This window comes from Sciurus vulgaris (genome assembly GCF_902686455.1).
Source record: "Sciurus vulgaris genome assembly, chromosome: 13".
NCBI classification, from domain to species: Eukaryota; Metazoa; Chordata; class Mammalia; order Rodentia; family Sciuridae; genus Sciurus; species Sciurus vulgaris.
The window spans coordinates 26,424,902-26,449,946 of record NC_136474.1 but is presented as its reverse complement, the minus strand read 5'-3'; the positions used below and the strand labels follow the sequence as shown (position 1 = coordinate 26,449,946).

Below are 25,045 nucleotides of genomic sequence, written 5' to 3'. Positions count from 1 at the left end.
TTCTCTGTAGATTCCTTATTATTTTCTATATAGCTGATCTTGTCATCATTGAATAAAGAATTTTATCTCTTTCTTTGCAATCTGATGGCTCTCATTTGTTTTTCTTTTCTTATTGCACTTCTGACACAATGTCAACTACAAGCATTGAAAATACATAATGTCTTATTTCTGATCTTAGCAGGACAATGTGCAACCTATCACCATTAAATAAGATGTTAACTTTATTTAGTTTTTTTTTGTAGATGGTCTTTGTCAGATTGAAGAACTTCCCTTCTATTCACAGTTTTTACATATTAAAAATTTATTAATAAGCATTGGATTTTGTGAAATGCTTCTTCACTTATTGAAATGATAATGTTTCCCATTTTACTTGTTAATTTGGTAAATTATACTGATATTCAAATATTAAAATAATCTTGTATTCTTGAGATAAACCCAACATGGTCATGATATATTTTTTTCTCTATGGCTGGATTCAAATTGCAAAATATTTGTGAGGGATTTTTGTATCTAAGAAACATTTGCCTGTGACTTTCTTGTAATGCCCCTGTTTAATTTTGGTATTAGAGTAATGCTGGTTTCATAAATGAGTTGAAAATTATTTCCACTTCTATTTTCTGGAAGAATTTGTGTGAAATTGGTTTTATTTTATCTTTAAATATTTAATAGAATTTACAACTTATACCACCTAAGCTGAGAGTTTCTTCCTTGAAAGGTTTTTAATTTCAAATTAAATGTATATAAGAGGTTGTAGGGTCACGCATATGTATTCTCTCCAGCGAGTTTTGGTATTTTGTATCTTTCAAGAAAGTTGTCCATTTTAAGTTTCAGAATTATCTGGCAGAAAGAATGTGCATAAGTTGTCTTTATTATTCACTTGCTGTTTTGGGATTTGTAATGATGTTTCCGATTGCGTTCTAGTTAGCCATCCCCCCACCTGCCTTAATTAGTCTGGCTACATCTCACCAGTTTTTGTTTATTCTCATTTCATTTGTTTGTTATTTGCAATTTTCAAAATGCTTGCTTCTGGTGTCACTGATTTTCTCTATTCTTCCATTTTCTATTTTATTGAGTTTAGCTTTGTTCCTTATTATTTCCTTCCTTCTACTTACTTTGTTCTCTTCTAATTTGTTAATGTAAAAGCTTGGATCACTCATATTAGATGTTTACTCTTCTCTTAAAAAAACATTCAACATGCTAAGCTCCCTTCTAAGCACTGCTTTGGGTGCCCTCCATAATTTTTAATGTTTTTTTTTTTTTAATTTAAAAAATTTGTTTTAGTTGTTGATGGACCTTTATGTTATTTATTTATTTTTTATGTGGTGCTGAGACTCGAACCCAGTGCCTCACACATGCTAGGCAAGTGCTCCACCACTGAGCCATGGCACCAGCCTCTAATGTTTTCACTTTTGCAGTTTAAAATATTCCTACTTTCTTATGTGATTATTTCTGTGACTCATGTGCTACATAAAAATTTGTTGGCTAGTTCCCAATATATGGGATTTTCCAAAAAATATTCTCTTGTGGGTTTATAGTTTAATTTAGCTGTAGTCAGATAATACTCTGTATGACTTAAATTCTTTTAGATTTATTGATACTTGGCTTTCTGTCAAGCATTTAGCCTGCTTTGAGGAGTGTTTTATGTGCCCTTGAAAACAATGTATATAATGCTATTATTGGGTGAATGTTCTATAAATGTCAATTTAGTCAAGTTGATTGGTAGTGTTCAATTATTCAATATATTTACTGATTTTTCTTTTTGGCTAATTTGTTTTATCAATTGCTTTGAGTGACAAATGTCTAAATTTCCAAATATAGGGGATGATTTGTCTACTTCTCCCTTTTACTCTCTCAGTATTACTTGGTGTACTCTGACGCCTATTTTTAGGTGTACACTGATTTAAGATTAAATCTTGCTGGGTGAGGTGGCGCATGCCTGGAATCCTGGTGGCTCAGGAGGCTGAGGTAGGACGATCACAAGTTGAAAGCCAGCCACAGCAATTTAGCAAAGTCCTAAGCAGCTTAGTGAGATCCTGTCTCAAAATAAAAAGGGCTGGGATGTGACTCAGTGGCTAAGTGCCCCTGAGTTCCATCCATGGTTCAAACACAAATTAAATCTTTTTAAAGAATCAGTGTACTTACCTTTATGTATTGTCCTTCATTATCCTTGTTGATATTCCTTGTTCTGAAGTCTCATTTGTTTAATATTGATTTAGCTATTCTAAATTCTTTTGAGTAGAATTTGCCTATCATATCTCTTTCCATCTTTAAAGATTATCCTGTTTTTATACTTCAATGAATTTCTAGTAGAAAACACATAATTGGGGCTTGCTTTTTTATCCATCTATCTCTGCCCTTTAATATAAACCTTTAAACCATTTTCATTTAATGTGACTATCCATATGGTTGGATTAGAGTCTACTGCATTGATTTTTTTTAAATGTGTTCTTCATTCCTTTTTTTCCTCTTTGCATGCCTTCTGTTTTTGAGGTGGTGGGGTATTACTGGGGATTGAACTCAGGGGCACTTGACCACTGAACCACAACCCCAGCCCTATTTTGTATTTTTATTTAGAGACAGGATCTTACTGAGTTGCTTAGAGCCTCACTTTTGCTGAGGCTGGCTTTGAACTCGAGATCCTCCTGACTCAGCCTCCTGAGCCGCTGGGATTACAGGCATGTACCACCGTGCCTGGCTGCCTGTTTTCTTTTAAGTTGAGTACTTTCTATGATTTTGTTTTGTCTCCATGTTTGGCTTACGAGCTAAATTTCTCTCCCCCCCCCCCCCATTTTTAGTTACTCTATGATTTATACTGATCACAATCTACATTTGAATATTATTCCACATGCAGTATATAATTATTATAATAGTATACTTACATTTCCCCTCCATAATCTTTGCACTGTTGATCTCATATTTTAATTTTACATATATTTTAAACTCCACAATACATTGCAGTCATTTTTCGCTTTAAACAATTATCTTTTAAAAAAATTGGAAAACTTATTTCAGTTGATCCACCTATTTGCCATTTTAAGTACTCTTCATGTCTTCCATGAAAACACAATTTCCATGAGGCATCTTTTTTTTTTTCCTGTGAAATCTTCTTTCTTTGTGGAAATTTTGGGCTTACGCCTCTCTTCCAATTTAGAAAATTTCAGGCATCATTTCCTTAAATAGTTTCCATCCTTCCCTCACCTGGGATTCCAATGACCAGTATGTTAGACCAGGCGCATGGCTCACCGAGGTTCTGTTCTTTCTCTTGGCTTTTCCCCCCTTGTTTGGTTTTTTTTTTTTCTTTTGGAGAGTGTCTATGGCTATGGCTGCAGATTAACTGACCTTTCCTTCTGCAGCATCTAATCTGCTTCTGATCCCATCCAGCATTTTTCATACCATGTCGTAGTTCATCTCTGCAAGTTCCACCTGAGTCTTTTTAGTAGCTTCCATTTCTCACCTTGTGTTTATGTTTTTTCATTTCGTAGGCTTTAATATACTTTTAAGATTTTTAATTGTTGTTTAAAAATCCTTGTCTGTTAATTTTATTATTCCTGTTATTTCTCAGTCTGTTTTTATTGAATTAATTTTTTGGATTTGGTTACAGGTCATATTTTCTTGCTTCTCTGTATGTCCACTAATTTGGATGATGCATAAGTGAAGTTTCACAATGTTCAGTTCTAGACATTGATATATTATTTTAAAAGGTATTGCATTGTTCTGGCTGCAGTTAAATTTCTTGCACATCAATTTGATTCATTTGACACTTGGTTTTAATTGTTGAATTTTTTATTTTATTTTATTTTTATCTTTTTTATTTTACTAAAGTGATTTCAGAGAAGCTTTTATTCTGGGGGTTATTTGGCCCTACTTCTAAGCACAGCCCTTATGAACATGCTACCCAACCCATGAATTTTGAAATCTTTCAACTTTGACTTGTAAGAACACAAATTATTTTCTCAACTTATCCCAGCTCCAAGAATTGCTTGGCTTAGTGTTTTCTAGGATTCCTTCCCTTTGTCTTGGAGAGTTTCCTCCTAAATATACACAAATAAGTAGATCCTCTGACAAAAAAAAAAAAAAAAAAAAAAAAAAATGGAATCCCTCTGCAATTTTTCTAGAATTCTGTCTCTTTGCAACACCATCTTCTACACTTTGTTTTAAGTTTCTAACTTTCTTGGTGTCTCTAGACCCTGATTTCTCTCTTCTCCACTGAGCGAGTCAGGGATCCTGGTTGGGTTTCTGAGTCCTAACCTGACCTTGGAAACTGGCTCCAGGCAGTTTGTCAAGGCATTTCCTTCCTTCCTTTCCTTCGTCTTCTCATTACTGTGCTCTTTTTCGGTGCCTGAACATTTTTGATTCAGAGATTTTGTCAGCCAGCCTGCCTGCCTTATTTCCTTCCTTTATTTTTTCCTTTTTTGCAGCCTGAGGGAGTAAATCCTATAGCATTTACTCCTTCAGGGACAGAAGGGGAGTCATCCATTGAGCTCTTAGTTTCAGTTACTAGAGTTTTCAATTCTAGAATTTCTATTTGATTACTTTCAAAAGTTTTCAGTTCTCTAAGAGTTCACCATTTTCTCATTTGACCTACTGAAGATGTGAAACATGAAACTTAATTATTTTGAAGTCCGGATATCTGGGCCTTCTGCGTGTATATATCTTTCTCCTCCTTCTTTTGGTAAGTTCATGTCTTTTTGCATGCCTTCCTAATTTTTATCAAGTGTCACTTTTGGTGGTTTCAAAAAAATTCACAAATACAATATGAGATTTTGGGTTCTGTGTCATATGGAGAGGATTTGCTTTTGTATCTGGCAGGTGGTTAGTGAGAGACAGATAACCGTAATCAAACCAAAGCTTGGACTGATTTAGGACTGGCTTTGATCCTTGAGAGCTGAACTGCCTCCTGTTTACCCACCTGAGAGCCTGGGGAGTTTGAAGAGGCCTCTTTTCCTTGGCCAGCTTTGTGTGAAAGTCATTGTCCCCCAGGCCCAGCAACCACCCGTAGCCTTGCTCAGCATCTTGGTCTCTGTGGCAGCAGCAGTATTTATTACCAGAAAATGTCTTTGGAGGAAAATGTACCAGATGCCAGTCTGCCCCTCTGGGCTCCCTGCCTCTCTGCAATATGGTTGGAAAGACCCACATTTTATGCAGCTTTTCTAGTCGTTCTTGGGGTGAAGTTTAGTTGGAACCAGATTGGTCCACAATTGCAGGAAGTGTGAAACTCAGTCCTGATTCTTTTTTTAGTAACACCTTTTGCACCCAAGAAGGCAGAGATTATGCCCCTTGCTGAAACCTGTGCAATTAAAAACCTCCCTACACTGAGAATTGGAGTCAGCATTGACTCCGAGATCTTAAACAAGGAACAGACCTCTCCCAAATAGCTAAGATTTCAGGTGGAGAAATTTCCCACCAAAACATGTATAGACACGATGGAAAAGAGCATGGGCACATAAGCTATCACATGTAGGAAAAATGATCATAATATTAATATCTAGGAAAATAATCATAATGCCATTTACCAGCACACTGAGGCCATATCACGGAAATATTCAGCTCAGATTCCTCTGCTAAACTCTCTCAGAGGCCTCCAGGGTATGTCCTTGCCCTCCAGTGTCTGAGGGTGCCTTGGAGTCAACAGAGTCAAGGTAAATGGACTGTCTTCCCCTCATATTCCGATTTTGTAGAGAAAATTTCTGAAAAATACAAATGAAATTGTATTAAGTGGGATAGTGCTTGGGGGAGTTTAACTGGAATTGAAGAGCGATTAAAGGAGTTGCCTTTTACCTTTTATTTTTTTATGCTAAAAAAAATTAAAACCAGGGACAGGTATGCTCTTAAAACACTCTTAAAACAAACCTGTCTCTTCCATGCTCCCTCTCAGTGCCAGTGAAGTGAGCCCTGGACCCCTCCTTGGTGCCTGAGTCCACTCCTTCCCATCCACTTGGTGACAGACCTCTTTTTTTTTTTTTTTTTTTTTTTGCGGTGCTGGGGATTTGAACCCAGTGCCTTGTGCTTGTGAGGCAAGCCTTTACCAACTGAGCTACATCCCCACCCCTGTCAGACCTCTTTTTAATCCCACCATCCTTCCTTAGATGCTCCACATCAGCTCCAGTGTGAACAACTTCTGCAGCCTCCCACAGGGCCTTTCAGCTTTCCCACCCCATGGCCAGGCTGGCTCTACTACTACTAGAGTTCCCTTTATAGCTGTCTACCATATACACCTATGCATCTGAGCAGTAATGGCTCCTCAGCACCTTACCACAGAACACAGTCCCAAGTCCTTGGCATGGAGCAGGAAACTCCTTACAGCCTGGCCTCAGCAGCCAGGTGAACCTGAACCTGAACCTCATCACTTATCATATCCATGTCAGTTTCTCAACATCTCTGAGGGGCTTAATCCATTTTGTATTGCTATAATAAAATACTCAAGACAGCACAATTTATAAAGAATAGAGGTTTGTTTGGCTTACAGTTCTGGAGGCCAGGAAGTCCAAGAGCATAGTGCTGGCTTCTGGTGAGGTCCTTTGTTCTGTATCATAGCACGGCAGAGGTTATGATATAGCAGCAGGACAGAACAAATATGTGTCAGAGAAAGCGTGTTTTTATAGTAAAACCACTTCCTCCGTAACTTATCAATCCATGAATGAATTAATGCATTTATAAGCATAGAGCCTGCATGACCTCCCAGAACTCCTATCTCAAAATACCATCAGCAGCCAGGCCCTGTGGTACATGCCTGTAATTCCAGCAGCTCAGGAGGCTGAGGCAGGAAGATCACGAGTTCAAAGCCAGCCTCAAAAAAAGAGATGCACTAAGCAACTTAGTGAGACCCTGTCTCAAAATAAAATATGAAATAGGGCTGGGAATGTGGCTCAGTGGTAGAGTGCCCCTCAGGTCAATTACCAGTGCCAAAAAAAAAAAAAAAAAAAAAAAAATCAGCATGTGAATTTGATTAAAATGTGTTAGCTTTCTGTTACTGTAACAAAAACAAACAAACAAACAACCAAAAACCTGGAAAGGAGAGTTTATTTTGCTTCACAGTTTCAGGAGCTTCAATCCACGTTTGGTGGGCCTCATCTCTTTTGGGTCTGTGGTGAGGCAGCACATCACGGTGGTAGAGCACCACAGTGTGTATGACCAGGAAGCAAAGAAAGAGTGAGGCCAGTATCCCACAATTCCCCTGGAGGGCACAGCCTCAATGACCTAAAGTCTTCCCAAGGCCCCACTTCTAGTTCCCACCACCCCCAACAGTGACAAGCTGGAGACCAAGTCTTTAACACATGAGCCTTTGGGAAACTTTTCAGATCCAAATGATAGCAATTCCAAAACCTCACGAAGGTAGACTTATGATGAACATATCTGACAACCCACTGTGTTACCTCCAGGGTCTCTAAATAAATTCCACGTAGAACATGAAATTGATGCAAAGATAAATAATGAATATGTACCAGTTTGAAGCTCATGTACAGTCATCCAGGATCCCCTCAGACACCAAAACCCAAGGATGCTCAAGTTCCTTATATAAAAAGACATGATATTTGCATCTGACTCATGCACATTCTCCTAAGTACTGTAAATCATCTCTAGATTACTTGCAATAGCTAATACGATGTAAACACGGTGCTAATGGTTGTTGTACTGTATTATATGGAGAAGGCTGACAGAAAACGAGTCTGTACATGTTCAGTACAGATGCAAACTTTTTCTTGCATGTTATGAAGTTCAGGGATAACTGCAGCAATTGTTTAAAACTTAAACCAACAAAGGATCTGAGGGCGGGGGAAGTTTTCTTGACTGATGTGGGTATAGGATGGTATTAAAGAGCCATTCAGATTTGTTATGGTTTTAAAATTCTCTGCAAATAATGTTCCCCTGGTGACCTCCCTGCCCTGGTCCTAGCCTTGGGGCATCACTGGGGGGCTCTTTACTGGACTTTGCAACACCTGCTGGCCCAGGTTTGTGTTGAAATTCTAGCCTGGATTTTTTGAGGAATGGATATTAAGTTCATAAATGGATAAGTTCCAGAACAAAGCTGATGCTTCCTAAGGGTGACTGGTTCAGGAAGCTGGGGTTTAAGCCCAGCCTGTGCTGCAGCTGTGCTCACCTACAAGAGGGGCTGCCTTTTTCTAATTCGTACAAAAATGTCATGGGGGAAGTGTCGTGAGGTGCATTGTGTTCTACAAAAAGATACGTTGACATCTGAACCTCCTGGAACCTGAGTGTGACCTTATTTGGAACCAGGGTCTTTGCAGATGTAATTAGTTAAGATGAGGTCAGGCTCAACTATGGTGGACCCTCAAACAGCAACTGGATATGAGGAAAAGGGCATTTGGAGACCTGGACAAAGAGAAGGTCATGGAATGATGGAGGCTGAGACTGGAATGATGTGTCCACAAGTTAAGGAATGCCAAGGACTGACTGCTGGCTACCTCCAGAAGCTGGACGAGACCAGGAAGTTTCTTCCCCGAGAGCCTTTAGAGAGAGCACTGCCCTGCCCACACCTTAATTGCTCTAGTTTGGATCTGGAGTGTCCCTGAAGGTCTGTGTGCTAATGGCTTGGTTCCCGGCCTGAGGGTGTGAAACCTTTAAGAGGTGAAGCCTAGCAGGAGAAAGTTAGATCATCTGGCCCTTGATGTTGGGCCCCTGGCTCCTGCCTCTCTCTTTGCTTCCCAGTCACCATGAAGTGACATCTCCTCCACCATGTATTCCTGCCATGTTGTACTCTATCACCACAGACCCAAGGAGACAGGGCCAAGAGACCGTGGACTGAAACCTCTGAAATCATGAACCCAAACAAAACTTTCTTCCTCATAAGCTGATTATCTTGGGTATTTTGTCACAGCAACAAAAAGTGACTAATACATTGATCTTAGACTTTTGGTCTCCAAAATTATGAACCAATGAACAGCTGTTATTCTGGCCACTCCATCTGTGCTTTCTTAATAGCAGCCACAGGAAACTAAGCAGACAGTGATGGTCCCATGTTAGAATTCTCTTTTTTCAGCATTTCTAAATATCAGAATCGTTCCCTATTTCCCCAGAAATTTCTTAGTACTGGGATGAGGTAAGAATTGGTGGATTTTTTTTTTTTTGGTGCTGGGGATCAAACCCATGGCCTTGTGCTTGCAAGGCAAGCACTCTACCGACTGAGCTATCTCCCCAGCCCGGACTGGTGGATCTTGTTCTTTAGGGACTGAAAGGTCCAGTGACAAAGGTTTTTTGAAAAATACAACAATAAATGCCTCCTTTCTGTAGGGAGTCCTATTCTACCAGAAGAGCCAGCTGGGGAGAGTCTCAGGCCGTAGATATGTTGCAAGGTCTAACTGACAGTAAGTTGCACTAAACACCAGATGAATACATGAAGAAATCCCTGTGCAGGTGGGCCCTTTGGGAGGAGAGGCTGAGCCTGGCTTGCAGGAGTGAGAAGGAAGCTCAGTCCTGCAATCCTGGGTGTTGGTGCTTTCACCCCAGTATCCTGTCTTGACCTATACGTTGTCCCAGATCTGCTGGCAACTGTCCACTCTCTGGCCTCAGTTTCCCCATTAGTGAGTGAGGACGTTGTGGAAAGATTTTTCATCCAATGACAAGGCTAGAGAGTGGGATCTAGATAAAGACAGAGGACAAGGGAGTTTGGATGATGAGAGAAGAGAACACTCCGGAGACCATGGCAGATGCTGGGTGGTCCAAGAAAGAGACAGTACAGGTCCAGGGAGGGCAAGGGCCCTGGGTGGAAAGTGTTTTTCAGAAAAGGGAACTTTACAGAATCCCTGCAGAGTTCTGGAGGCCGCAGTGACCACAAGCTGAGTCCAAGTCTCTTGCATGTTGGGGACAGACGCTCCACATTATTGAGCACCTGCCATGAGCCAGGCTCTGTCCTGAGAATACCTGGTGCTTTACAATGCTCACCTTTGAGGAAGGTGTTCTGCCTTTATGTGGACCTGGACACTGAGGCCCCAGGGGAACGAAGTGACTCACACGAACACAGATCAAAGTAGTGGAGCCGAGCCCTCAATGTGACAGTAGCTCTTTTCACTGAACCATTTGGCATTTTACAAGAGATCCAAGCCTTCTAGATGAAGAGGCCCTGAGGAAACAGAAGCCTGGAGACATGGCCCTTGCCAGTGGCTCCTCATCTATTAACCAGCAGAAGTGAGCAGATTCACCTTGTCTGAAGCCGGGCTGGAGGAGGTGGGGAGTGCTCATGAATGCCCGAGTGCCTAGGGGGCAGTCTGTGCAGGAGGGGGAGCAGGAGCAGAATCATGAGCAGATAGTACCCAAGTTCTCCCCAGCCTGTGATTTTCCCAAGACAGTGGGTTCACAGGAACCAGCCACAAAGGCCTTCAGGAAGGATGTCACTGGTGTGTGTGTCCTACTCAGAGCCCCATCCCGCCTCTAGGCATGCTCTGGCTCCTAGTGCTTGGTGCTGACAGCTTCCTCCTGGTGCTGGGGAGGGATGTGGGCTCAACCTGGGAAGAGGATTAGGCCTTCATCTCTGAGGCCCAGCGGGGACTCACCAGGCTCCCAACACAGCACACAGGCACAGACACAGATGGTCCCTAACTTAATGAACTTTTGACTTTCTAGTGGTGTGAAATGATGAGTACTCAGCAGAAACCACGCAGTGAATTTGAGTCAGGCTAATGATATATGAGTCAATCTTCTCTGGTGGTGCTGGTGAGCTGGGGAAGATTCCTGGTGACCTGGGGTAGGTTCCTGGTGACCCGGGGCAGATTGCTCTGGGTGCCTTAGTCTTTCTCTTGGAGAAATGAGGGTGCTCCTAGCATTTACATCCCAGAGTGTCTGGCTGATGTGGATCCACAATCCCCAGACCAGGCACCCAGCACCTGCTGGAGAGTCACCTGGTAAATACATTGGCACTGCTTTTTGGCAGTGCAGCAGGATGGCAGGTGCCTCCACACTGCTGCCAGCCTCCCACGCACCCCTGGCCAGCACTCTCGGTGTTTGTAGACACTGCTAACAGTCGCATCCCTTCAGAGCTCTCAGACCAGCACCCAGATGAGCTGTCCCTCCTCTGAGACCTGTGTTCCTGGCTTTCCTTGGCCACATGCTGGCTGCCCTGGCAGAGGCTGTCTTCCATTGGAGTGAAAATGAAGAAGCAAGTGAATAAAGTACCCCGTAAGGCTCCCGGGGTGCCATGCACAGGGCCTTGGTGTCCTTCCTCTGAGCTGGGACAGAGAATCTGCACCGAGTGTCTGTGACCCTCAGAGGGAGCCCCAAGCTTCTGAAGTGGCCTCCTGGACAGTGGCTCCCAAACAAAGTAAGGGCGGCAGCTCTGGAGGCCTGAGTGCCAAGGACGTGACCTGTTGCACACCTTCAATGTGCACTTGCTCCCTAACAAGAAGCAAAGCAAACCAGGACTCACTGGAGGGAGCCATAGGCCTGTGCCCAGCTGGGCACAGTCTTACCTGCCGAGTGGGTGCAGGAGGGAGAAGCCTGCCCCTACCTGCTGCGGGTGATGATAAAGAACAAAAACACAAACAGGGGTGTCCTGGCCTCTTGAGGTCTGTCCCCTTGGGCAGACACCAGGTTCTGCCCACATGCAACTTCTTGACTGAATTAGTTTGTTACTGCTGCATAACATCTCTGCAAGTTTAGTGGCTTTCTTCTCTCACGGCTCCTGTGGGTCAGAAGTCTGGGCATGGCTCAGATGGTCCTCTGCTTAGGCTCATGAGGCTGCATTTAGGTGCTGTGGGACTGAGGTCTCACCTAGAGCTTGGTTAAGGAAGGCTCACTTGGACTGTGTGTAGAACCTGCTTCCTTGCTCTTGGGACCTGTCCACAAGGACTTTCTGAGGGCCAGCTTCTATTCTGCAAGGCCAGCAGAACATCTCTGACCTCAGGGAGGATCTGAAAGGGCTTGTCCAGTTAGGTTAGGCCAAGGATAATCTCCCTTGTGATCAACTCAAAGCCAACCAGTTATAAAGTAACAAACCAGACAGCGCCGTGCTATCAGTGATAGGACCTCGCATTCAAAGAGATGGATTCTGCAGGGCCTGGGCACCAGGGGGCGATCTTAGAGTTCAGCCTGCCACACTTTCCACATTCACAACTTTGAAGGATGAATTTAACTTTGATCGGGTAATAGAAACATTAATGGCAGCCAGTAAATTTCTAATTTTTATGTGGATATTTAACAGGAAATATGCCAATATGATGTTTTCTTCCCTTGTTTCAACATGCCACTTATCCTCTGGGAAAGATAAGAATGACAGAGTTTGAAACAGTAGCAATCTTTTGAACTGTATCTGGTTCTGTATGAGAACAGAAAAAACAATTGGCAGGACTGCTGGGCACAGTCATGTGTGTTGTTCACTGCACAATCAGGAACTGCTATTTCCAGCACTCAGAGAAGTTATATGACATGACAGTCCTGTTCTAGACTAAACTGCAGCGGGACAGGGTTGGGACGAGCACAGGGACTTGTCCGTGGGAGGGCCCAGTAGCCTGGGCATCTTAGACCAGTCTTGAGCTCACAGTACCTTGTCCTCTGCATGCACACCCTGTGGTGTGTGCTGCCTCTGGGGTCCTCCCTGATCAGTGGTCGGTAAGGTACGTCTGTGGGGGACGGCTGCTCCAACGCCATCTTCCCTCAGCACAGGATGAGGCTGATGGTGATGGGCCCAGGTCTGTACACTGAACGTGGAATGCGTGTGACCCCTGGCTGGGTGACCCTGTGCAGCTGGAGCTACAGGTCTGAACCTCAGCAATCATCAGAGCTGGAGGGAAAGTGGGGGGCCAAGTGAGAAGGCGGAGAACCCTAAGGAGGCCACTGTGGCGCCATGGAGGACATGCTGGTTCACATGCCAGGTCTGTAACTTGGGCAAGTGAGGTCACCCCTGTGCCTCAGTTTCCTTGCTTGTAAATTAAGGGTAAAAATATGGTCACCTTCCTGGAGTGGAAGATGTGAGATTGCATGAGATCCTGTCGGGGGTGGGGTACACAATGCTGCGCATGGAGGACGAGCTTCTGGATGTGACCAGGGCTATTTCAGTTGGGGTGTGCACAGTGAATGCCATAGTCGTTCTGAGAAGTGCCCCTTGTCAGAAGTAGGCTCGGAAGATAGGAAAGAACATGGGGGCGTGGGGCTGAGGCCTTTCATGTCCCTGAAGGCCAGGTGGACGACTCTAAGTATTGGAATACTTACAAGCCAACTTGTGCTGGCCGGTCCATCGGTCAAAACACAAAAATAAGCTGCAGAGAAAACTTCAACTCCTGTGCTCCTGAAAGTTCTTTGGGCTCAGGGCCCGTGGCATGCCTCCCTCCAGAGGAAGCCGTCCGCCTGGCTCGCCTGCCACGGCCTTCTGTGTGCTTGGTCCTGGCCTCTGTCTGAGCTCACCCATCTCAGGAGAATTAAACTGAGTTCCCTGAAGGCAGACAAAATACTATTTTCTTTGTGTCTACAGCATCCAGCAAGGTGTCTACTACATAGAGAGGGAAAGAAAATGCAGATTTCTTTTCTTCGTTAAAATTTTTTTTCTTCCAACTTTGTTGAGGCATAATTAACAAAGAGAAATCATACACATTCAAGGCTGACAGTATGATATTTTGGCATTCCCATACATTGTGAAATGACCACCACCGTGGAGCTAATGAACATACCTGCACCTCTCATAGTTACCATTTTTTGTGGTAAGAACTCAAGAGCTACCCTCAGAACATTTCACAATACATTATCACAAATACGCAGCACACGCCATTAACTAGAGTCCCCAGAACTGGTTCATCTTATAGCTGAAAGTTTGTGCCCTATGACTGACCCTCCTCCAGCCCCGGCCCTGGCAGCCACCATTCCAGTCTGTTCCCAGATTTCACATATGACAGGTCATGCAGTCTGATTTTCCTTTTCAGGAGTATCCCTGGTGATCCTGGTTGACAGAATGTGACCAGCAGAGGGCACAAGAACCATGGGCCATGGGGAGACTCGGAGTTGGCCTCCCCAGAGCAAGATTTCCTGGAAATACTTTTAGCCAACTACACATTTATAACAGCTATTTTTATGTCATATTCTTTCCCTTTGCCTGTTCCTTGCAAATTTGTCACTTGGCAGCTGCAAAGGCTCAGGGCTTGGGAAACTCCCAGAAAGTCAGGGCCATAGCCTTCTGTCTGCTTTACATCTCAGCCATTGGAGATTTCAATGGAACTGAGAGGAGATGGGAAAGGACATGGCCCAGGAGAGAATCATCTCGCCGGCAGTGGCCTTCCCCCTCGATGCGAGCTGCTGGTCCAGGTCAGTGGGCTCTCAGTAGTCTGTTAGGACTGCCACTGAAGGAAGTGAGTACCCTGTCACCAGCAGTGTAGAAGGAACTAGAAAGCAAAGTAAACAATCTCCAAAGACCACTGTGAGGATGATTTTGCCTCATTCAGTCTAGTGTCTGGGTACAGTATTCATAGTAGGAAATTTTTTAACCGTAGAGATTTCAGAAAAAGGAGTAGGAAATGAACCAGGTGATTCTGTGTTTCTAAGGCTCACACACTATTAAACAAATGGGTGCTTCCCAGGAAAAAAGAAACTTAAACTAAAAGAAAAAGAATTTTTAAAGTAAGATAACACTTCTCACATGCAAGTGAATTTGTGCAATCAGCAGAATTGATTCTAAACCAGGAATTGGCAAATCATGACCTTCTGCCTGGTTTTAGAAAGTCAGTAAGCAGAATGGATTTTACACTTTTCAGCAGTTGAAAGAAATCAAGAATATTTCATGACATGTAAAGTGAAATTAATTCAAATTTCAGTGTCCATAAACAAAGTTTGATTGGTTTATGTATTATCTGTGGCTACTTTCACACTGCAGTGGCAAAACTGAGTCTCTGCAACAGAGCTGTCTGGGCTGCAAAGCATAAAATATTCACTTATCTAGCTCTTTACGGAAAAAGCTTTTTGAGCAAGGCTGTTAAAATTGGCTAGGAGAAGTTTGCATCTAAAGAACCTCTCCTGTTCTTTTACTTGGGAAAGCGGAAGTTTGGACAAGGAATGGTCTTGCTCAAGGGCAGTAGCAGCAAAAGGACTGAAACCAGGGGTCCTGGATGTGTGATGAAGTCCCGTGTGTGCTTTGCATGACATTTGGGCATTAGTGATAGAGGCTTCTGAGATCATCCTTGATACTGAGCGGCAGGGACAGGGCAGGTGTGATGTGGGGAAACAGGGCCCAGAAAATCAGGGCCTGTGGAGATGATTGCAGCTCCTGCCACTATCCTCTCAGTCATCTCCAGCAGAAAGCAGAAGGGCTGGCCTGGAGCCCTGGTATGAGGTTGGTCCTGGCCTGGCATCTGAGGAGCAGGGTGGTAGTGGCCTGTGTTCCCTCTAGGCCCCAGAATCCTTGCCTACAACATAAGCATCCATGACCGTTCTTCTGTCCCCTCCCAAGGGCCTGCAAGGCATCCAATGGGAGGTGCTGCTGGATGGGTCAGTGCCAGGCGTCCTACCCACCACCCAATTTTCAGAACACGAAAAGACTTGTGGCCACAGCACCAGCCCATGCCAGGGAGGACAGACCCAAGTGTGACTACCTGCTGGATGGGGGGCAAAGACATCCTGAGGGAGGCATTGTGGTCCAGCTCACCCCGCTGATGGGGCAGGGCCTGGGCCCCTTCTCCCACAGAGTGCTGGCTCCCCAAGGTGCCAGGCTGGAAGACTCTGGCCCATGTTGGCTGTTGAACCCTCCAAGGACTCCGCCTATATTGGAAGCAGCTAAACCCACAGTGTCCGGTACCTGGTGGGCACCGGTGAGTGTGAAGACCCCTCTTCTCATTATTGGCTCTCCTGATGAAAAGAAAACAGGAAGAAAAAAGAGGGGAGTATACGGGAGGAGAGAATAAGCCAGAGTGAGAAGCTGGGGAGGATGGGGAGAATTTCTAGCAAAGGAGAGCGGGAAATGGACGGAGGAAGAAAGACACGCAAGAAAGTAAAGTAAAAGTAGAGAGAAGCGCATGACGTTCCCCAGCGGGGCGCGCTGCGGGCCGCCTCCCTGCAGCGTTGTGTATGCTCTTAGGGGAGCGCGGCCTCAGAACAGGGTCACCCGCAGGCCCGCGAGAAGCTCCGGGTGCGAGCTAGGCGGCCAGTGGGCGACTTGACACCTGCCCAGATGGAGCCAGGAGCGTCCCTCCAGGCGGTCAGCACGTGGCTTTCTCCCTTCCAAGGAAGGCAGAGAGGCCCCAACGCCCTAACTGGGCTCCCCAACATGCGCCCCGGCCGGGTCAAACCTCTCCTTCTCGCACTGTGCTGAAGGCGCCGGGACAGGGTCTCCGAGGTTCGGTTCTTAGAGCCCAGCAGCTGCTAGCGGTCCCTTAGATTGTCTAGCCCGGCAGCTCCGGCCCACACCACCCGGCCCCACCGAGCTCGGTCACCCAGCTCTCACCACTTCCTGGCCCTGGAAGTGGCCTCGAGTGCCGCGGGTTCGCAGGACCCGACTCAGATACGAGATCGCTGCGGGACCCGCCCTAGCTGGCCAGGAGTGGGTGTAAAATGGAGACAGAGCTGGCCAAGGGCTTCCCCAGGACCCTGACCACAAAGAACCGAGTCCTGGAGTCCCGGAAGCCAGTCATTATGTACCTATGGATCCATCTGTTTAAACTCACGCTTCCAAAGGGAATTATACATTAAACAACAACAAAACCCTATAGAACAAAACAAATGGCCAGTTCCAAGGATCGATGTCATACCGTGCTCCGAGAGGGAAAACTACCGACAGAAAGAGGGACGTATCTAAAGGCGCTGTCACCCAAAACACGATTTGACCTCCGAGTTCCCTGGCATTTGAAATGACTCAAAACGAAAGTCCACGCTTGACGTCGAAATTTTCATTAAAGAAAGGATCACAGAGAATGGCTTCTCTAATGAAAGAGTTTGGCCGTTCCCAGGAGGTAGCCACTTGCGAGTTTGGGGATCCAGCAATTTTATAACCCTGTTTGAAGACAGAACAGAAGTCTCCAGTCCAGGTTCCAGACAGGGGCAGGGCGCAGACCAAAGCCTCCCAACCCGCCCCCGCACCGGGGTCTCTGCGCTGAGCTGCGATACCCACTTCAGACCGAGACTGGCCCCCACCCCACTCGAATGCCACCACCACTGCCATCTCCACCAGCCTGCCCCTGATTATAGACAGTCGGAACCTCAGGCTTCAAGAAAGAAAACGGGGCAAGAGCCCGCACCATTCCAGGGCGCTAGCGACGCGTCCCTGGAAAAAGGAACGTGCCCTGGGCTGAAGGGCCATCTTTGGGCCGCTCAAAAATCGAGGTCCTCTCGGTCAACTGGGAGGAAGCTGTTGGACCTCCGGTTGTGGGCTATTTGGTGGATTATACCGAGAGGTGAGATGACCATTTTAAAGAAACCTTCTCTACATCCCTGGTCCCAACTTCGTTTTGCCAAGTAAGATAACAAACCCGGGGCAAGTAGAGAGAAAAAGAAAAGAAACAGGCCCGCAGTCCTGGGAGGGCAGGAGAAGAGGCCCACCCAGAAGCTCCCAGACGCTGACCTAACCCAGGGTTGCCCCTTGGGGACTCAGCCTCTCTATCTTTATTCTGCGACCCCTTCGCTCCGGAGCGGTTCCAGAATGCCATCTGGGAAGCTCTGGGGCAGGAGGAGAGTGCAGTTGGAGGGAAGAGGGCCTGGAATCCGCACACCAGTGCTTATGAGTTTCGGTTAATCGGTTAATCGGGTGAGGAGACCTCCTTCTCCGCCTCGCCCCTCCGGTGCCAACTGAAGATGTGGAGTCCCAGGAACAGCGCACAGGAGTGGGGACGGTTCTGTGCTCAGGGGTCCCCACCCTACGTCAAGGCGCAGAGGACCCCCTGTGGCCCAGAGCCCCTGCTGCCAGGCTGCCCAGGAGGGTGGCTGGCCCGGGGCGCTGAGGTCATCTTTTCCACTGCGCGCACCGCAAGCGGACGGTTTCCGGGATTTTCGTGGCGGCGGCTGGAGGCCCCGGCGGGTCCGAGGCGTCGGGCTCCTCGGCTGCGCCTCTGGCTGGGGACTCCCCTTCTTCGAGCAGCCTGGATTGGCGAGTGGGGCCCCGTTCTCTGTGAACCCCTTCCAGGCCGCCAATGCTGCAATGCCTGAGCAGCAGGGGCCTCTTAGTCATTCGTTTGAGTTTTTCGCCTAAAAGGGGTTTATCTACGGATTTGCCTTAGGATCCAGAGGAGTCCTGGCTTTCCCAAGGAGGGTGAACTAGGGGCGGATCCGCAGGGGGTGGTGTCTTCGTGCGGGGTGGGGCGTGTAGTGCCTCTCAGCTTTTCCCTCCAGGCAAACCCCACAACCCTTGCGGCCTCATTCCCAGAGGCCGCCTTCACTGCAGGCCTATGCCGAGGACCAGGAAATAGCACTGGCCAGAGTCCAAGGAGCTAGGGGCACACCTGTGGAATGGGGAGAGGGCTGGGCCATAGTCTTTTGATTCCCCCAAATCTAGAGTTGAGACCGCCATGCTGAAAATGACCGACACCCCCACCCACCAAACTGACCAAAGAGTTACCCTAGGAAGCTGACAGATGGCAAAATAAATTTGGTGACAGCTGATCAACAATATGAGTGCTCAGATCTGGGACCCCAGTCCTGAGCATGTGAGACCCTCAGGGCTGCAATGGGACGGGCACAGATGTTTCAAATCTGGGTGGCTTCTCTCAGAGTCCAAATAAGAGTTGAGAGGTAGGGTGGGGGCTGACTGGGCCTAACCTTCTGGAGGATACCCTAGTCAAAGCGTCTTAAGAAGGTCGGAGGCAGGGGAAAGAAAGATTCTGAGACAGAGGACCCTGGAGAGATGGTCCTATTCACGGGGGTGCTCAGGCCAGTCCTTTTCTCTTGTTGGCCTCAGTTACCCAACAGAAGAAGGAGGTGGTTGGACTCCCTATCTAGGGAAGGGTTCTCATGGGGGAGGAGCCCCTCTGGGCTTCTGAGGACCCCAGGAGGCACTGGCCTTCCTCTGCTTGCCCAGTAGGAAGTGGAGTGGGTGCTGGTCCAAGAGAAGCAGTAACATGGTCCCCAACTGCTCCATCTCTGAGAGGCATGCTTGGTGTGGGCTGCTATTACTCTTAGTGGGTCTCACATCACCCCTTCCAAAGAAGCATTTTTCATCATTGAACCACCTACCCTGGGGAGTCTGAAGCAGCTGGAGGCCACAGAGGCCACCTTCCTTCAGTCCTGATGATGACCCTGGGATCAGAAAGTCACCCAACAACTGGGGAGCAGAGGATCAGAGCTTCTGGTAAGACATTCTTTGTCCTTTACCCCAGCCCCTATGAACAAAGGGTCTTCCATCTCCTGGTATCCCCAGAGTCTGGGCCAGCTGCCAGGGACTTAGGGCCAGTCTCAAGATCGCCCCCTGCCAGTCCATTGAATTGAAGAAACTGCATCAACTTAGCTAGGGGGCAGGGCATGCTGCCCATTTCCCAGAGGTGAGGACTTAGGCTCCATAGAGCACTCACATAGGAAGTAGGAGTGGTCCAAGACACCAGCTGGGGGCCCGGGGCTGACTGGCTGTGGTGGCTGGGGCTGGAGACAGGACCAGTCTCTAGAGTGGGGAAGGGCAGCAACTCCTCCTCTAGCCTCCCAGTACACCCCACTCTCCTTACTTGGAGATCCCCCAGTCCTCACAAACTCCTTGGAATCAAGTGGCCATCTCTTCCGGAAGGGACAGAAGCCTGGAGCCCAGAAACAGGCAGTGGTTTGCCCACAGTGGCAGAGTCAAAAACAAACTCGGTGGAGAGTTTAGCTTTGGGATTGTTCACCACAAGGTTTGGGATTATACTCTCTTTATGATGAAGAGACAGATCTAGAAGAGGTGCTGCCAATTTCCTCAGTCCTGCAGGGGGCTTTGAGACTCAAAGAAGGGGCGGGCAGCAGATTCTCAGAGCATCCGATGGCTCCTGCCCTCAGCTCCAGCTGGCAACGGTTCCTTTAATGCTCTAAAGCTGGGAAAGGGGGAAAGTGCATCCTTTCTCTTCCTCTCCATCTCATCCTCTAACTAGGAGGACATAACCCAGCCCACAGCCTTCCCGGGTTGCCAAGGAGAAAGTGTCCACGTATCACTTGGATTTGCAATTCAATCGAATCCCGCCTGGAGAACATTTTCCTCTCAGGGTAACTCAGAGGGAAATGAAGCCGGTCATGGTAAACTGAGGCGGAGGCTGGCTCCGACGGTGGTGCACAGGTGCCCGCTGCAGCACCCCTGCGCGGCTGCAGCCCTGCACCCTGGCGGGAGGCTGCACGCACTCCTTTCCCAACTGAGATGCGGGGCCTTTTCCCATTCTTCTCCGGATCTCTCCCGGGTTTCCTAATCCCTGCCTAGGCCGCTAGCCTTCCTACCTGTCTCCTCTTTTTACTATCCCCTCCCTCTGCCCGCCCTGCCTCTGTGCCCTCTGGCACGTTCCCGCCGCAGACTTTCACTCTCCCCCCTGTCTCTGCACACGTCTCCATCGCATCCCGGGCACCTCACTCTTCTGGCCCTGTCATCCCCTGGACCCTTTCTCACCTCTCTCTCGATCCCTCGGTGTCTCATCTCTAGGGGAGGGTCTCCTCCTCTTCTTCTGTCCTTCCTGGGTGTGCGCTCCGGTGGTTCTCCTTCGGTCTCGGTCGGCCGGCCCCTCTCACGCTGCTCTCTCCCTCCTTCCCTCCTCCCTCCCTCCCGGGTTCCTCCCTCCGGCTCCGCTTAGGGGTGGGGGGCCGGAGCCCGGAGCGGAGCGGAGCAGGGCGGGGCGGGGCGGCGCGGCGCGGGCGGGGCGGGGCGGTGACGCGGGGCTGGCCCGGCAAGAGGCGCGGCGGCGCGGGGCGGGGGCGCAGTCCCGGGTCCGACTGGCCGAGCCCCGCGCGCCCCGCCCGCGCCCTGCACCTCCGCCCGGCCCGCCGGCGGGGGAGGGGGCATGAGCCGGCGCCCGCGCGCGGCCGGGAGCTGCGGGCCGGCCTAGAGCCCCGCGCGGGCCCCGCGCCCGAGCCTAGCCGCTGCCGCTGCTCAGCCGCGGGCGCATCCGCGGGCGCAGCGATGCAGCGGCCCGGGGAGCCGGGCGCCGTGCGCTTCGGCCCGCCCGAGGGTTGTGCAGACCACCGGCCACACCGCTACCGAAGCTTCATGATCGAAGAGATCCTCACCGAACCTCCCGGGCCCAAGGGCGCCGCGCCTGCAGCCGCCGCCGCCGCAGCGGGCGAGCTGCTCAAGTTCGGCGTGCAGGCGCTGCTGGCGGCGCGGCCCTTCCACAGCCACCTGGGTACGTGCGGCGGCCGTGGGGCCTTGGGGCTGTGGGTAGGTCTTAGCGGGAGGGAAAGAGCCACGCCGTGGCGGTGCCCAGAACCTACCCTTCTTACCCGGGCTCCAGAACCGACCCGGGACGTTGCTTTGAGCGTGCAGGCCCCGGGGCAGATCTCTAGGCGCAGTTCAGCCTGGAAGCGGAGGGTGCGGGCAACAGGCTCCGTAGAAAACAGGCCTTGTGTCCGAAGACCAGGCCAGGGAGGGCATTTGCTTTCGACTACATGGCTGCTCTTCGGGCCTTCAGCCCCAGATGGGGGTCTGGGTCCCGGGAACACATCCCGCCTCCCCATCACAGGCGTACGACCAGGCTGCTGATTACTGCGGGTCAAAATGACCTCAGATCAGGGCTCCTCAGCTTCGCCAGAGAACTGACAATGAGGGGCCTGTGGCTACCCAAACCTGGGAGCTGGAACCTCTGGAAGAGGCCCCCGGCTTCCACTGCTAGGTACTGACACTGTCCCAAGCCGGCCCAGAGTTTCCTGGAGTCCGGCGCTCCAGCCGGCGACAGACGAGGCCTCCGCTGCTGCACGGACTTGCCTGGGCTCCTCTGTGGGCAAGAGGCCTGCCTGTGAGTCGCTGCCGTGCTGGACTTTTCATTTCCAGGTCGGCTGGGTCTTGGCAGAGCTTGTACCATTTGCTCAAAACGTTTTTGCCCATCCTGTCTTTTCCTTGGCGGGGCCTGCCTTGTCCTGCGGTGCCCTCTCCACTGCCTCCATTCTCTTCTTAACCTTTCTCATCTATCCTCTGCTCAGCGTTTGGCTTTCCTCTTCCTCTCTTGGTCACATAGGTCTGCTTCCCCTCTCCCACCTTTCCCCCAAGGAGTCCTTTTCCCTTCTTCCCTCTCCTCCTCCCTAGGTTTACCTGCACCTTGGCGGATCCCCTTAGTACTCCAAAGGGGCTAGGAACCCACTCACAGAAAAGCCTGAAGGGGAGGGCGGCCTACCCAACTTGGCGGGGACCCCGGCCCCACCAGTCCCCTTTTTGCACTGCTCCCGTCCCCTCTAGGTTGAGCTTGTTGGGCCAGTGATGGCAGGGTCAGTTTGCACGTTCTAAGTTCAGTTGGGACCGCAGCATCTCGGCTGCCTTTCACTTCTATCTGCTCTATTGTTAGTAATTCGTTTGAAGCGGGCAAAAAATCATTTTAGGATTAAAGAACATGGAAACATCTTCACCGGGAAGAGCCTGAACAGAAAAACAAGAACGACAAATTTCGTGTTCTCAGGGTGCTTTGGAATTTCCGGGAAGCGCCCGAACCCACCCCAAAGGACGCCAGGGCCACAGCCCGCGGTGTGTCTGCTGCGCTGAGCACAGAAGAGTAACTGTGCAGAGTCCATTATGTTCTTTTGCCGAAAGCAACAATACGGCTTTGGTCCCGGCAGACGCCCACCCTCTTAATTCGCACCGGTCTCTTCTTGTTTCCCCTTTTCACGAAAGATATACAGCGTGCTTCTCAGACCCGTGAACTTGTTTCTGGAGCGCTGAAATCTCGGAGGCGGCTGGGCAAGGGGAACGCCAGAGCAGAGCACCGGGTTGGGGAGGTCTGTCTTCCAGACTCCCGGGAACATCACGTTGAGGAGGATCGCCTTCTGCGCGCAGTTCAAATTCTTGCGCGTGGCTCAAATCTTCGCGCCCTACCGCCAGGCGTGGAGGTTCTGCGTGGTGGCACTCTGAGCTGAAGCTCGGGCGGCACTTGGTGCGGCCGACGCCGAGGCCAAGAAGCGCAGCTGGAGCTCACGGGCTCCTCTCTTTCTCTCCCTGCAGCGGTGCTGAAGGCGGAACAGGCGGCGGTGTTCAAATTCCCGCTGGCGCCGCTAGGCTGTTCCGGGTTGGGCTCAGCGCTGCTGGCCGCCGGGCCTGGGTTGCCTGGCGCCACCGGCGCGCCGCACCTGCCGCTAGAGCTACAGCTCCGCGGGAAGCTGGAGGCAGCAGGCCCTGGTGAGCCCAGCACCAAAGCCAAGAAAGGGCGCCGGAGCCGCACTGTGTTCACCGAGCTGCAGCTGATGGGCCTGGAGAAACGCTTCGAGAAACAGAAATACCTCTCCACGCCCGACAGGTAGTGTTGGGCAAGGCTGGGGTCAGTGGGCGGTGGGAGAGTGGCCATCTGCTGTGCTGAAGGTGCGCCCTGCTCTTTCCAGAATAGATCTCGCCGAGTCCTTGGGCCTGAGCCAGTTGCAGGTGAAGACGTGGTATCAGAATCGGAGGATGAAGTGGAAGAAAATTGTGAGTGTGCCTGGTAGCTCTTTAGGCCCTTGGTGTCCTGGGCCATGCCCTTGTGCCCTGGAAGAACCGCTTCTTCCTCCTGCGCGTGGACCGCTGCCCAACCCTCCGTACTTGCTGCTCATAAGGACCCTCTACCCCTACAGTTGCCCTACCGGGGCCAAAATCCTTGGCATCCCGCGGCGCCCTCTGTCCGCTGGCAGTCTTGAACCCCTCGCTAGACTTTGGGGCTGGCTGCCTCTCCCCAGCGGCGCTCAAACGGCTGCCGTTTCCCCGGGGCGGGGAGCGGTCTTTGATGACCTGGTTGGGTCCTTCGGTCACCCCTCGGTGCTGGGCACAGTCCACCTCCCCGCCCATCGATACACTGGTCATCCTTCTTGTAGGTGCTGCAGGGTGGCGGCCTGGAGTCCCCTACCAAGCCCAAGGGGCGACCAAAGAAGAACTCCATCCCCACTAGCGAGCAACTCACAGAGCAGGAGCGCGCCAAGGAGGCGGAGAAGCCGGCGGAGGTGCCAGGCGAGCCCAGCGACAGGAGCCGGGAGGATTGAGCTCAGCAGAGTGCGGAGCCAGGATCCCGGCGCTGCAGCGGCCGCCTGAGTCCGCGGGAACCTTCCGCATTTCCACCGTTTGCTTTCTAAGCGTTTTATTATTACTTTGAATGCGGACAGTTAGGGGTCAAACAAGGAAGGACAGAGAACCCGAAGCCAAACCCAGGCCCCGGCGCGCTCCTGGTCCTTACTGGGACGTCCATCGCGGCGGAAGCAACTCGACTTCTTTGGAGCTCCGCGGCGCCGTGCGCTCCACGTGCATCCACGCCCTGCTCCTTGCCCACACCCTCACCCCGCCTCCGGCCGGTCTTCCGGTCCCGGACGCCTCCAGGCACACACTCGCTTCTGCGCGTCGGTGACCCAACGACCGGGCGCAGGACACCACAGCCCAAGACAGCGCCGGGAAAACTCTGCGACTCGGCCTGATGCTGGGTCCCCGACGTCGTTGGGGCTCCTACCCCCCCATCTTGCGAAGACGGTGACTTTTTTTTTCCAATAAAATATTTTATGACACAGTGGGGTGCGGGGGCTTCTCAATCCACGGGGGATGAAGGGCGAGGCAAGGTAAGAAGGGCGCTCACCGTCACCTCTAGAACGTTCTTTCCTCCGGTTCCTGCAGAATCCTACCAGTCGTTTTCACTCTGGGCACGAAGGGTCAGTCTGAACTCCATTTTCCTTCCTTCCCAGCCCGGGGGTCCCTCGGCAATAGCAGTTCCGAAGTGTCTCAGGGTTCAGAGCTGCATAGGTTGTTGGTTCGGTCTCCAGGGACTTGAAGGACCACCGACTGTTTGGTCCTTGAAAGGGTCCTGATCAGCCCCTTTTGAGGTGAACCGGAAGCTCAGGACTCGAGGTTCCCACAGAGTCTCAAGCTGCAGACAGCTCCTAGTCCTTTCCACAGGGCGGTACCTGTTTGCATTTTTCCCGCTGTACACGCAGCAGGGTGGCGGCTGGGCCACTGAGACTTACTCCGAGAAGTGAGAGTACCTGGTGGATAGCGAGAGAGGACTACTGTTTGTCCGAGCCCACAGTTGGTGCAGGTGGA

General features: G+C 49.8%; 1 protein-coding gene across 1 annotated transcript; it reads left to right on the top strand.

Moving 5' to 3' along the window:
• The first annotated feature begins 20,796 nt into the window (after nt 1–20,796).
• On the top strand, nt 20,797–24,478 carry BARX1 (BARX homeobox 1). Its single transcript, XM_079108369.1, has 4 exons — nt 20,797–21,197; nt 23,000–23,291; nt 23,374–23,458; nt 23,839–24,478. Exons 1-4 carry the CDS (start codon nt 20,975–20,977, stop codon nt 24,001–24,003), a joined length of 765 nt encoding a protein of 254 aa, XP_078964495.1. The 5' UTR covers nt 20,797–20,974; the 3' UTR covers nt 24,004–24,478.
• The last annotated feature ends 567 nt before the right edge of the window (nt 24,479–25,045 follow it).